This window comes from Papaver somniferum, chromosome 5 (genome assembly GCF_003573695.1).
Source record: "Papaver somniferum cultivar HN1 chromosome 5, ASM357369v1, whole genome shotgun sequence".
In the NCBI taxonomy this organism is placed as follows: Eukaryota; Viridiplantae; Streptophyta; class Magnoliopsida; order Ranunculales; family Papaveraceae; genus Papaver; species Papaver somniferum.
This window is the reverse complement of record NC_039362.1, coordinates 214,442,329-214,455,810: the sequence shown is the minus strand read 5'-3', so window position 1 is coordinate 214,455,810 and position 13,482 is coordinate 214,442,329. Positions and strand designations below refer to the sequence as shown.

The window sequence follows — 13,482 nt, the reverse complement described above, 5'->3', positions numbered from 1 at the left end:
ATTTTTGTAAATCCAACCAAACTCGGATTCCCTAAATCGTTTGGGTATAGATTCAAAGCGATACCATGTTTAATCGTCAACGTTTCTGAATCGAGAATACCAATCCCATGAACTAGCCATGACAAATTGAAGAAATTGTCCCGTAACGACGAAGAAAAATTACCCTGAAACGACAAAGAAATGTACAGAAAGTTGCTAAAAACAAAATAAAAACATCTTATTCGATTAACTATTATCTAAAATCTAAAATAAAAAATAATATTCTTGTTGAGATTTTGTACAAAAGAACCAAATCTGAGCAAGAACGATGGGGCGACTATTAAAATTTATCAATGAAAATGAGATAAAAAAGAAAGAAAATAAAAGAGAAAGTTGGATTGAAATAACTACCATAGAATGTATTTGTTATGGTCGTGTGGTTAGGCTCCGTAGGTTCTTGAGCTTAGCTTAATAGTTTTGGGGATAAAAGTCAGTGGGATATTGGGCTCAGTAAACCCGACTTTGTAGCACGAAAGAAAAGTAGAAAAACGGACAAGAGTAGAAGTGACTGGTAATCGAGACTCAAGAATCAAAAGATATATGGATTTAAGAATGTGAAGTGAAAGACTAATTAGGAAAGGTGAAATCAAAAGGAATATAAAATTGATTTTTGTTAAAGGAAGAGAAAAAAGTGATCCGAGGAGAACGAAAATTGTAGTCGACTCGCTAACCAGACCTATTTAACTTATTTTTCTAACTCGGACCAAATTAGTCTACTAAATACACCACCAACTACGTATAAGTGGCACCCCCTCCCTAAACCACCTTTACTAACTCCAACGTCTCCATTACCACGATCATGATAAGCACGTAAATGCTACATTTTATACCCATATTATATTAGCTAGGACTCGATATTTTGGCTAACGACATTATTTTAGTGCTGTTGTAGAAAGTACAAGTGAATCCAATCACCTGGAAAGAATCACGACTAAATCAAGACATATAATGGTGTTTTCCACACAAAAGCACCCATTACTGTTCACGGTATCATGGACCAAGCTTATTTTATCATGGCCATCAATCTTGGTTGCCTATTTCATTTTGTCAGACCGTCAACTGGAGAAACTAGGGTTTGGTGTTTTACTATTTTCTTTTCTGCATGATTTTCTAAACTATTGTTAAGGTGAAAGGATGAAATCATATGCAAGATTATTTGTGTTTTGGAACAAGAATCTCTTCGAATAAAATGCTTAATTTTATGTTTGAGTATCTCATATTGGTTGTTGTTCTTATATATCTTTTCATATATTTATGCCAAGTGTACTACATAGGTAAGTTATAGAAAAATTCCATTGGGACCTGATTGATAAATGATTTATGAACATTCTTCTACTTTGTATGGCATGTATACATAATGATTAGGGATTCTAATTTTAGGTCGATATCAAACAACCTTTCGTTAGATTATTCTCAATAGTTCTAACGACATATCTTCCATGTTTAAGTAGCCAGGCGTTGCCGCTTTACATGAGTAAAATAGAGACTCTCGTGATAAATCACAAGTAAACCTAGCCTATGACGGATTCCCGGATCCTTAACCTTCTCTCTTCTTGTTTGTCCAATTTATTTGTTTATTTCTTAGTATAAATATCAGGAAAAAAAAATCCCTCTTGAATTGATATTGATTAGGAAGTTAGTTGTATTAGTTAGAAGTAGTTTACACTCCTCGTGGGAATGAACCACATTTTGCATTGTCTACAATTTGGACACCGTGCACTTGCGGATAAAAAAGGTCGGTTCTCCGACCCATCATGTTTTTGGTGCCGCTGCCGGGGAGCGGCTGTGGAATATTGTAATTAGTATTTCTGATTTTGTAAATAGTTAGGTTTTTATTTTATTTATTTATTTTCATTGTTTTGTACATATTTTTTTTTATTGTATAATGTTTAGTTCCATTTGACTTGTTTTTTGTTTTAGAATTTTATTTCGGGTAATTTTTGAGGATGATGATCCTTCTCAGGGGACTTCATCTAAGATGATGCTTGGAGAATATATGCGTCGAAGTTCACACTATCAGGAAGATGACACTTGGTGAGTATATGCATGGGTCACGACATAGGGAATTTCTTTCTCCACATATGGTTAGTGAAGAATCACCTAAAATGATATATGGAAAGTATTACAAACACACACTGCCTAGTTTAGACGTTGATTGTGGTTATCTTCCGTTGGTAGCCAGTGGCGTGGCCACGGTGCTGACGTGGCTTGCGCATGCTCTTGGTGTGGCTAATTAGGGTTTGGTGTCCTGACCATAGAATTGGCATAGATAAGTGTGCGATGTGGCCAAAGAGTTGGCAGCGTAACCAAAGGTTGCCACAAGCCGTTTGGTTTAGTAGCGAGCTTGTACGGCTGAGATTCGCATCTCAGAAGGAAGGATAGCCGTTGATTGTTGCAACCTTCCGTTTGGAAGCCAGCGACATGGAGGCATGGCTTTGGCATGGCCAAATTAGGGTTTTGGCACCATGGTCAAGAGTTGGCACCGTAGCCAAGAGATTTCCACAAGTCTTTTGGTGGCAAGTTTGTACGGCTAAGATCCGCATCTCAGGAGGAAGGATAGCCGTTGATTGTTGCAACCTTCCGTTTGGCAGCCAGCGGCATGGAGGCATGGCCGACATGGCTTTGGCGTGGCCAAATTAGGGATTTGACACCGTGGCCAAATTAGGGTTTTGGAACCGTGGCCAAGGGATTGACACAAGTCGTTTGGTGGCAAATTTGTACGGCTAAGATCTGCATCTTAGGAGGAAGGATGGCCGTTGATTGTTGCAACCCTTCGTTTGGCAGCCAGCGGCATGGAGGCATGGCCGACATGGCTTTGGCAAGGTTAGGCGCGACCAAACTTGGATTTTGGCGTAGTCTTAGGCGTGGCCAAAATTAGGGTTTTGGAATAGTTTAGGCGCGGCCAAAATTAGGGCTTGGCATTGGGCCAAAGATTGCCACGCGTTTGGTGGCGAACTTGGACGGCTGAGATTTGTATCTCAGAAGGAAGGGTGGTCGTTGATTGTTGCAACCCTTCGTTTGGCAGCCAGCGACATGGAGGCATGGCCGACATGGCTTTGGTACGGAGGTGTGGCTGGCATAGCATGCCTTTGGCACGGTGGTGTGGCTGGCATGCCTTTGGCGCGGAGATGTGGCTGGCATGGCATGCCATTGGCACGGTGGTGCGACTGGCATGATCGGCATTCCTTTGGCGCGAAGATGTGGCTGGCATGGCATGACATTGGCATGGTGGTGTGGATGGCATGGTTGACATGCCTTTGGCGCGGAGATGTGGATGGCATGGCATGCCATTGGCACGGTGGTGCGGCTGGCATGGTGTGCATGCCTTTGGCGCGGAGATGTGGATGGCATGGCATTCCATTGGCACGGTGGTGCGGTTGGCATGGTCGGCATGCCTTTGGCGCGGAGATGTGGCTGGCATGGCATGTCATTGGTAGGGTGGTGCGGCTAGCATAGTCGGTACACCTTTGGCGCGGAGATGTGGCTGGCATGGCATGCCATTGGCACGGTGGTGCGGTTGGCATGGTGGGCATGCCTTTGGCGCGGAGATGTGGCTGGCGTGGCACGCCATTGGCACGGTGGTGCGGCTGGTATGGTTGTCATGCCTTTGGCGCGGAGAAGTGGCTGTCATGGCACGTCATTGGCACGGTGGTGCGGCTGGCATGGTAGGCATGCCTTTGGTGCGGAGATGTGGATGACTTGGCATGCCATTGGCACGGTGGTGCGGCTGGCATGGTCGTCATGCATTTGGCGCGACGATGTGGCTGACATGGTCGTCATGCATTTGGCGCGACGATGTGGCTGGCATGGCATGTCATTGGCACGGTGGTTCTGCTGGCATGGTGGGCATGCCTTTGGCGCGGAGATGTGGCTGACATGGCATGCCATTGGCATGGTGGTGCGGCTGGCATGGTCGGCATGCCTTTGGCGCGGAGATGTGGCTGGCATGGCATGTCACTGGAACGGTGGTGCGGCTGGCATGGTCGGCATGCCTTTGGCGCGGAGATGTGGCTGGCATGGCATGCCATTGGCACGATGGTGCGGCTGACATGTTTGGAAAGCCTTTGGCGCAGAGATGTGGCTGACATGGCATGCCATTGGCACGGTGGTGCGGCTGGCATGGTCGGCATGCCTTTGGCGCGGAGATGTGTCTTTCGTAGCATGCCATTGACACGTTTGGCTAGTATGCGTGGCTGGCATGTGTAGAGATGATGCCAGTCAGTACAGGGGGCCCTGCCGTGGAGCATGGCATATACATAGAAAAAGGTACCCCGGTAATTTTACGCAGACATGTTGAATGTTTCAATAAATGTGCTAGTGGCGACATTATTACTCAAGTGTGACGTCACTGTTTGACTAAGGTTTTACGATTTTAACCCTAAGCTAAAAACCACCATCAACACCTACTTGGTTTAAATTTTTGTCGCACTATTAGTTGACTTATCTCTTTAAACAAGGGAATATTTCTAAAACTATCCTTTTGATTGATTATCATTAGTATGAAAAATATGTATAATTTGATATCCATGTTTATAATTGTTACATAGGTGTTTTAAAATATTTTTCAATGGTACAAAGTTTACGAATATCCGCGGTATAGTTTGAGAGATAATTCATTTCTAAATTTTACAAGTTATTATCCATAAGGTTATTATTGTAAAAAATAATTAAAAAAACTCTTTTCCCTTACTTGTCTTAAAAATTATGCAAACTCCAACTAGATCATCTAATAATGAGACGGAGGGAGTATTATTTTGCACCCATGTCATAAGTTATCATCTATCGAGCGTTTGGATACAATTTCACAAGTTGTCGAAAGCCCAATTTGAAAACACAATTCCAAAATGACCACAAAAAACCTAAAAATCTATCTTTTCAGTATAGACTTTTGTTTTCGGAGAAGTATCAAACAACCTTGTAGAATTTGCAATGTTGTTCCACATATCCTTTTCGCACATCCACAAAAATATAAGCCTATTATTGGGGTCTAACATTCCAATAGAGGGGCTTTACATGGATTCCTAATGACTAAAATATTAGTTATGGGTGTCTTGATGTAATAACAAATGTCTAAATTACCCTCTATCTAAAATAAAAACCTAAAAACTAAAACCAAAACCTAAAAACTAATTCAAAATCTGCTCCTCTTCTCACATGGAGTTTTAAGCATCATCAATATAATCAGGCAAACCAAGATCAGAAATTTCAAACTTACGAACAACAAGATAGATTGAGAGGAATGGTTTATGTTAGATAAAGAAAACCCTACTTTTTATTTGTTGTTAGTTTAGGTTCATTCCAATTAAATGGGAAAAATAGGATTGCGTATTGTTAGTCTAGATTCATTCATGGGACTGCAGATGTATAGCCGGGTAAACTAATTCTCTGACTACGGTTAGGAATTATAAAAAACTCCTAACGGTAAAATTTGCTGGATATTTTTATTTGATGTGAATTTACGGTTGGATGCGATTTTGAGAATCCTAACTGTAAATTATCTTGGATTCCCTTATTCTTGCAAGTCTCTTTACTGATAGATTTTAGGCTATCCCAAACCAACCGTAAACGATTACAGTTACGTTCGATTTTAATTATCTTAACTGTTACTTGGTTCTTTCCTATCCTTAATGGACTGCAGACATTCACAGATAAGTTTGGTATCCCTTTCTTGGAAACTAGTGCTAAAGATTCCATGGTATCCTAACCCATCCACAAAAACTAATAGTTGGCGTTAGAATTCTGATATGAACAACCAAAAGACCCTATTACTTCTCCAAGACTACTTAACACGTCGTTCTTTCTCTTCTTGATGTAACCCAAGTGACTTTTGGGCATTAGACGAAGAATAGAAGTAACCATGAAAAAGTGCATATCAGTTCTTAATGAAACTTAAACAATGTGGATCGTACATGTTTATCACGAACGTTGTACCATGATAGAGAAAATGTAGAAATACATTCAGCAAAAATGAAGCTAACACTACATGTTTGTGACAAAAATGATCACGGGTCATAATGATACCTGCAAAAACTTGAACCAGATGCCTTCTTAGTAGATCTTAGAACCTCCTTCCTTGAATTGTTGATTGTTATGACAATGATGATATTCGTTATTTACCATCCTAAGCAGGGAAAAATTTAGCTCTGGCAGAAGAAACAATAACTTAAGCCGGAGATTATCAGCTTCACTCTAGTAACCTTTTCTCTTATGGTGTTCACCTGACGTTCTTTTTCATTTTTGCCGTCACCTGACGTTCTTTTCTCTTATGGTGTTCACCTGACGTTCTTTCTCATTTATATTGGAAAATACCATCAGTTCACCGAATTTCATTGTCTAGTAACTATCTAAGAGGTTAACGTACACTACTAGTTAATCTAGCCACTAGCCAACACATCAGAACTATACTCCGAGTGATGTTCGTTTGAAAGGTAATAAAATTTATTGATTTAGGGCTCGTTCACAAACGATTATTACATGAAACTAGTTGGAAGCCTAACAAGCTAAGCTCCAACGACATATTACTATATTAATTGAACAGGTTGATGTGCTAGCCTATCAACGAGCCTCATGGATAACCTAGCCAAAGGAGCCGAAGCGGATTGGGGGCTGAGATTGTGTCACAAGGGGGACAAACTAACTCTACCTTCCATGTTAATTTCTGCAATATTACGTCATTGGGGGCTTGAACCTGGGACCTTCTGGAACTAGGGCTGCACAAACCCGACTCAACCCACCGACCCAACCCACACCCGCCTGAAATTACCCACACCCGACCCAACACACCTAGGAGCGGGTCGACTATGGGTCACAACATCAAAACTCATAGTATTGTGGGTCGACTATGGGTCAAAGCTTCCCTCACCCGACCCAACCCACCCACCCACCTAAATATTTCTTAGTTAATATTAACCCTTAGATTACCTATCCTAGATGAATCACAGCCGTTGAAGTAGTGATATATAATGCCTAAACCTAAATCGCTAACTTCACTTCAGTCTTCACTTCTTCAATCACTTCCTTGAATAATCTTTTATCTTTTGAGCTTCGAACAGTTGAACTCATTTCTTGTAATTTGTATGCACTTTGCACAAACTTCTTACTTCTCTGGATTATAATTATCATTTGTTTACACTTGACTTGGGGTCAGTTCTTTAATTGTCATCTGTAAGAGTCTTAGGTAAGTCTGTAACTTTTTTTCTTGATGCAATGTAACTGTAATGTGTATTTTATGGTGGGTAACCCAACACCCACCCGACCCAACCCATTGTAATGTGGGTCGGGTGAAAACCGACCCATTGTTATGTTGGGTTGGTTGTGGGTGACAACTTCTGCTACCCACCATCAGTGGGTTGGGTGGTGGGTGAGGTCAAACCCGACCCAAACCGACCCATGTGCAGCCCTATCTGGAACACATGAAACTTTGAGGAACGAGGATGACCAGCTGAACTAGGTTCGATGAGTTTGTGAACGGCTGGTTTTGAAAATTTGTCGTCAGTTTTCTAGCCGTCTTTTTATTTGACTTATCATATTACGATTCATTCATTTCAACCATCTCTCTAAAACCACTAATTTTCTTTGAGTGAACCTGGATTTTCCTTCTTCTTTTTATTTTCCTTCTACGTCCTCTCCTCTCCAATTTTTTCTATCAAGTGACTTGGATTTCCATTTCTTTTTTCCTTTTACGCCTTCTTCCCTCTGAGTTTTCCATCACTGGCCGTAAACAAAAGCACCAATCTAATCTAGCACCTAAAACTAAACTAACTAACCTAGTTAGATTATTAATAATAAATAATTGAGGACAATTTAGATATTATGAAAAATAATTGGATACGGGATTCTTTAATTTACCAATAGGTGATCCTGTTTTGTCTTATTATTGAAGTCCCTTTATCGGAATTTGACGCCCCAATAATAGGTTTCCAAAAAAAACATTAGGCCCCCCTAAAATACGTTCCCCCCCTCCTTCTCGAACACAATTGGTCCGGGGGCATTCTTTATCAAGCAACAATTCTCCAATTGAACTTCGAAGCTATTTCTTCTCCTTCTTCTTCTTCGCAGCCCTCTCAGGCTCTCTCCACCGGGTACCATCTATGTCCTTACCCTTACTAATGTTTTTGTAAGATCGTTTCTGTCTCATATCTCTTTTTGCAATATCATTGTCTAAAGGAAACCCTAGAAAAGAGTAATTTTTTTTTATCAGCAAACTGTGAATTTGATTGCCAATTAGTTTGAAAAGTGAAGTTTCTTACACCAAATTCAAAGCTAAGATGAACAAATAAACCAGCAAAAGTAACCTGGGATGAAATATTCTCATACGCATTTTATGCATGAAAACTGTTTGATTAGAAATTGGTAATTGGTTTTAGTAATTTGAAGCAATAGGAGGGAGTAGGAGTTAGGGTTTATGATTAAATTGCGAATAACAAGCACTTACACGCACACACTAGACAGTGGACAAAAGAATCAGTGGGATAATTATGATTAGCTCAATGGTGCCGCTAATTGGTGAATTCAGATACCCAATTGCTGAGAATTATAACCCAGGGGGATTTTTTAATTACTAATTGTTGTTGCCGGGAGTATATTAATTTAGCTATTCTTGATTGTGGTTTGTTTGGATGTAGCAGGATTTTGCCAGTTGTGCTGTTTTCTGGATAAATGAAAGTTGTTGTCAATGATTTAGATGTGTACACAAAAAAGTAAATCTTTGTTTCTTTCTGTTAATGAGACATAGATACTCCTTTAGGGAGTATTAGAGCTTATACTTTCATATAACTACTGTTGAATGTGCAAGTTAATGTGTTCGTCAACAGTTCTATGCTCAGTATATTGAGTCAAATTATCTCCGTTGAGTTATGTTTTCTTTGATCGGCTCCATTGAGATATCTTATCTGATACCTTTCTGGCAATCTGAGTGATTTGGAGTCATGGCTAATTCCTTTCACTAGGTGTAGGAAAATAAGATGTATCTGTTTTGTTTACTTCTTAATGTTGCTTTCAGTTAATTCGATGTTTTATTACTGTTCATTATCAAATTATCTACTGAATCAGGTTTATTTATGAACAGAATTCTTTCGGGGAAATTTGTTTGTGGATGGAGGAGTTCAATTGTCTGAGAGCTCAATCGATTTTTGGTGCTGAAACCCTCTTCTAAATAAAACATCTGATTCAGTAGCTATCAGTCCATTATTACAATCCTAATTTCTTTATTACTATACACATGAGAACTTCGATGAACCGCTTGATTCGAGCATCCCAAGAAACGTGTTTGCATTATTGGTCCATTTCATCTAAAACTGCAGTTTCACGACTGCAACGACCTCTATGTGGCGATATACAAAAACCTCTCTTTAACTCTTTCTTTCAGACTCGAACTTATTCCGAGACCCCTAAATCAGTATTTGAAGGAAATATTTTGGGAATTCTTCGAAACGAAATCCAATATGAGTCTGATTATGCTCCTCCCAAAGAGGTAAACAGTAATCCTTTGTTTGTGTATTAGCAGTTTTCATCTCATGTTTGATTTTTGAGTATTGTGTTTCTTTTGTAAAGCCTGTTACGACACTCGGCCCTTTTACCGTGGAAGATCGTCCTGGAGAACAATGGATCAGATTGAGAAGAAAATATGGAGAAGAGGATATACAAATTGAGTCGACGATGTTCGATGGGATTTGTCCTGCACCAAAAAACAGTGATGATGATGCAGACAGGAATATGCAGCTGCGCATTAGCTCGATAGTCAGCATCTCAAAGGGTGAAAACGATAGTGTTCTTCAATTTGTATGCTTTGCGTGGCCGGATCGTCTCGAAATTCAGAACGTGTTCGTGCTCAGGCGTGATGGAACGGTTGTGAAACGCTACGCAGGACAAAATTTTAAGTATGACATTACTTTATTGCCGCTTGCTTCTTATTGTTTTCTTGTTTTTTTGATTCTGAAACCTTGTTTTATCAATCATTATATGCTTCTGTTTTCCTCCAGGGACTTGGAAGACAAGCTCCAGAGTTCGCTTCAGGAATTCCTGGATGTAAGGGGCGTAAGTGAAGAACTTGCTGTTTCCCTGCATGAATATATGAAGAACAAAGATAAAATCGAGCTTATCCGATGGATGGGAAATGCCAGGTCTTTTATCGAAAAGTAGATAAGTCTTCTTTTGTTGTAAATGCTCTTATTCCATCTTATTTTTATTCTTTTTGAAGAAAATTGCCGTTAGATGTATAAGTTTCAGCTACAATTTTGTCTTGTTTCATTGATGACTCTGGTAACAACGATATACTAGTAGTTATACTCTAGGTCCCATCTGCTTCCCATTCTTTGCTAAATTGCTTATTGCAATTCCAGCTCCAGGAGCTGAAATCTGCATCATAACTGTCTGCATTCTTTGCTATTTTTTCTTTTTCTATAGAACAGTAGATCTGCATGTACACAGATGCCCTCCCAAGGCATTCAAAAGCCACAATTTTTAGTAGTTATTTGACAAACTAAAAGCCTTTCTGGGACTCAGTAAGCGAATCAATCGAAAGTATTCACGAAACGTGGAAATATTGACAACCATGGGCAGACATTACTTGGGATACATGTCTAAAACATAGTCGATATGAGCTAAAATGTTCTGGAAAACATAGACGTTCTGAACAGGAGAGTCTCCGTTCACTTAATTTTTGTTGTTTTTTACCATTTATTGCAGTTTGGGCTGCCGCATTTCTGCTTCGGCAATATTTTAATCTGTATGGAAGTACTTTGAAGCCGTGTTTACACGATATATATTGGTATTCCTCTGAACTAGTCATATATGGGAATGTCCATCAAGTAGATAGAATTCTGAGTTCTTTGAGATAGAGTGCATTCACAAACACAACCATTGTGGTGCTGTTCAGTGATCCTTCCCCAAGTAGATCTTCGTTAGCCTTGTGATCGGAATCCACAGCTTTAACATGTGCTCTAAAGATTGAATCCGCGACCTCTTGAAATGTGGGATTTAATTCACAAGATTCATTGACCCAAACACTATTAACAAGAGACAAGGCCCGTGTTTTCTTATTCAGTATTCGGGTGTTTACTGGCCCAGTGGCATACCCATGAATTATGCGTAGTGTTATCCTAGAAATCCATAAATTATTGATAACCGAGAATCCCAACAAAATAACAAGTTCTATCAAAATAAAATAAACAAAACAAAATAACAAGTAGCCAAAATCAAATGTCAAAAAAATAGCATTGGGACAAAGCGAAGGAAGTCAAATTTCTGCTGCTTCTCCTTTTCCCCATCTCGCAACAGATTTCAAATTTCTTCTGCTTCTGCTGCTTCATCTTATTTTTATGGAAAATGCAACAGTTAGGGCACGGTGCAGGGGCAAAAAGCAAGTGAACAAGGATTACTGCAACCATCAACATTTTAACCATAAAGGTAAATCCAACAGTTACTTTTACTACTTCTGTTCTGCCCCATCTCTCTCTTCCTGTCCAGTGATAAGCTTACCGAACTTTTACTCTGCAGTCTGCACGGTCTTTCCTAATGGTGTATAGCTAACTTCATTCTTAACTGTAATGTCAAGTACTACAATTTCTCTTTCTCATAGATGTAATTTAAAGTCTATCAAAACCAAAAGATAACGGGAAAAATAAAACTAATCAGAATTGAAAGAGACTCTATCCATCCCTGCCCTGTGTATGAACGAGCACCATTAACCGCAGTTTTTAGCTTTCTCAACTACCTTCCAGTACCACAATCCATCTTTTCCTTGGATAGTCTCAACATATTATTAGGCTTTTAGGAGCAGACATGCTCTAAAATTTTTTTAACAGTAAACAATTTTGGGATGATTTTTTTATTTTTAAAGTAAACAATTTTGGGATGAAAAGAGTACGTAGAAAAAGAACAGATAGGGACACATCATGATAGCCAAGTAGCAGTTGCAGTGTTGTGAGGGCATACACCCCAAGGAAGAAGAGGAATAGAGAATTAGTTATGTCTCAATCAATGAAAGAAACTCTACACTGTATTTTTATCCAGCTGATCCTTCTCTAGGACTTAAATAGCAAGTCAGTTGAGAATTAAATGAGTGAGCAACCCTCAAGTTCTCATGTAAAAAAGCACTCTGTTCTTTCGCTCTCTGCACCGTTTTTATTCAAACCGCAATGTTTTTTTTCTTCGGTTGTTGTGGGTAGAATTGGCAGATTCGTAGGCAAGAACACTAATTGCATCAAGGGATTGAAGGCTAGAATAGAAAGACACAAGGCAATATAATGCAGAGAGACAGTGGAGGTACAAAACTTACATTACTGATTACCCTATAACTGTCTCAAACTCAAACCCTGCTTACTAAACTCCATGGATTTATTAGGCTTTTAGGAGCTGACACACCAAAAAAACAAAAAAAGTCGAGAGTTTCTAAAAACCTAAAAAAGCCAAGAATTTGTGAAAAGAATAAAAAAAAGCTTCGGTAACTAGCGTTACATCCCATAAAGATTGGTAATTTGCATTACCTTATGGTAATTTGCATTACCTCCCATATAGAAATAAAATTAGGAAAATCTCCTCTCGTGAATAATTCCTTCTATTTCAAGTTAGCTTACTCAGTACTAACTTACACGCGGTTTTTATTTTTTGGGGATAATTTGCGTTACCTCCCCTATAAAGATTGATAATTTACATTACCACCCCTGTAAATATTGGTAATTTGAATTACCTCCTCTACAAAAAACCAACTAATTTGGAATAGATACCAACTAATTTGCATTACCACCCCTTCAAATTACCGATCTTTATAAGGGGGAGGTAACTCAAATTACCCAAAAAGCTTGAACAGCTACACAGTGACAGGGACACTTCTTGAATCTTGATAACCAAGGAAGTGTTGGGGGACAGGGAACATACACCCCAAGGAAGGAAGAGGAATAGGGAATTAATTATGTCAATGAGTGGAAGAAAACTCTAGATTCTTACTCAAAAATCAAATTATGCTGATCCGTGGCGTAAATACATATACATACTAACAGACCTACACTATACTAGGGTAAGGTTCTCCACATATTACGTGTTGGCTTTGCTATAATGCTACTAAGTTGAGAATTAAATGAGTTAGCACCATCAACAAACCCAGGACTTGGAGGATACATTACAACAAAAGAGAGATAGATTAGGGATGAAAAGAGATAATTGGGATTCACAGTACTGATTTTCCATTGAGCTTTTGCATTCTAATTAATCTCTTCATGCCTTTTTTTTCCCAATAACAACTGTTATAATATCACCAATAACACCAAAAAAACATTGAATTCAAAGTCGGACCATTTAAGTAAAACCTCTTGAATCATCAACTACTTACTTAGTTAGAGATAATCTATTAATTTAAAGTACATCAAAGCACCTCTACATTTCTTTAAGTAAATAGTGAAACAAAAATTAAGCTTTTTCTTCTTCTTCTTCTTGTTCTTCAAATAT

General features: G+C 39.2%; 1 protein-coding gene across 1 annotated transcript; it reads left to right on the top strand.

Moving 5' to 3' along the window:
* Positions 1 to 8,006: 8,006 nt before the first annotated feature.
* Positions 8,007 to 10,337, top strand: LOC113284606 (uncharacterized protein At2g39795, mitochondrial-like). Its single transcript, XM_026534106.1, has 4 exons — positions 8,007 to 8,120; positions 9,107 to 9,511; positions 9,592 to 9,917; positions 10,020 to 10,337. The coding sequence occupies exons 2-4, from the start codon at positions 9,260 to 9,262 to the stop codon at positions 10,177 to 10,179; spliced, it is 738 nt and encodes a 245-aa protein (XP_026389891.1). The 5' UTR covers positions 8,007 to 8,120; positions 9,107 to 9,259; the 3' UTR covers positions 10,180 to 10,337.
* Positions 10,338 to 13,482: the final 3,145 nt, after the last annotated feature.